The following is a 615-nucleotide window of genomic DNA, read 5'->3' on the forward strand; positions in this document are numbered from 1 at the left end:
AAATATCATCATGTTTCTCTATATTCATCTTGCTGGCCTTTATGGATTCTATGTATTCTTCTTCCAAGCTAAATATTGGTCTTTAATATGGTGTATGTATTATATTTATTTGTGTAATGCTAGATTACGTAAAGTTCGTAGGCTTTATAGTCGTAGGCTAAATGTAGACTTCAACAAATCATAATTTATAATTTATAGTTTGGACTCTTGGTATTGCCGCAAATCTAGGCCTCAGCGCTGGCGCTCATAGATTATGGTCTCATCGATCTTACAAGGCAAAGTGGCCCATGAGACTCATGCTCATGATTTTTCAGACCATTGCTTTTCAAGTAATTTTAACGCTAACTTTTTTCCTAACTTTCGCTAAAATATCGGATAAAACATATCTGACATCAAAGATCTACATTCTAACAATAAGTAAGAAATTTAGATTTAGCCAAAAAACGAGCAAGGTATGCCGTAACATAAAATCACTAAAACATAGTACACTTCTCAACAAAATTGAAGCATCACTTACTCTACCCTCCAAAAATAGGCAAAATTCAAGAGAATGTAACTTTGTCAAAAATGATCATATCGAGATGTTCGAAAAAGCATTTACATCGGAAGAGCACA

At 33.5% G+C, this 615-nt stretch overlaps 1 protein-coding gene across 1 annotated transcript; it reads left to right on the forward strand.

Moving 5' to 3' along the window:
- Nucleotides 1–7: 7 nt before the first annotated feature.
- On the forward strand, nucleotides 8–329 carry LOC105462065 (acyl-CoA Delta(11) desaturase-like; the record flags this gene model as incomplete). Its single annotated transcript, XM_011708591.1, has 2 exons — nucleotides 8–92; nucleotides 199–329. Coding segments are annotated over exons 1-2 (213 nt in total), but the record flags the coding sequence as incomplete, so codon positions are not given.
- Between the last annotated feature and the right edge of the window lie 286 nt (nucleotides 330–615).

Source organism: Wasmannia auropunctata, unplaced genomic scaffold (assembly GCF_000956235.1).
Source record: "Wasmannia auropunctata unplaced genomic scaffold, wasmannia.A_1.0 LD271697.1, whole genome shotgun sequence".
Taxonomy (NCBI): Eukaryota; Metazoa; Arthropoda; class Insecta; order Hymenoptera; family Formicidae; genus Wasmannia; species Wasmannia auropunctata.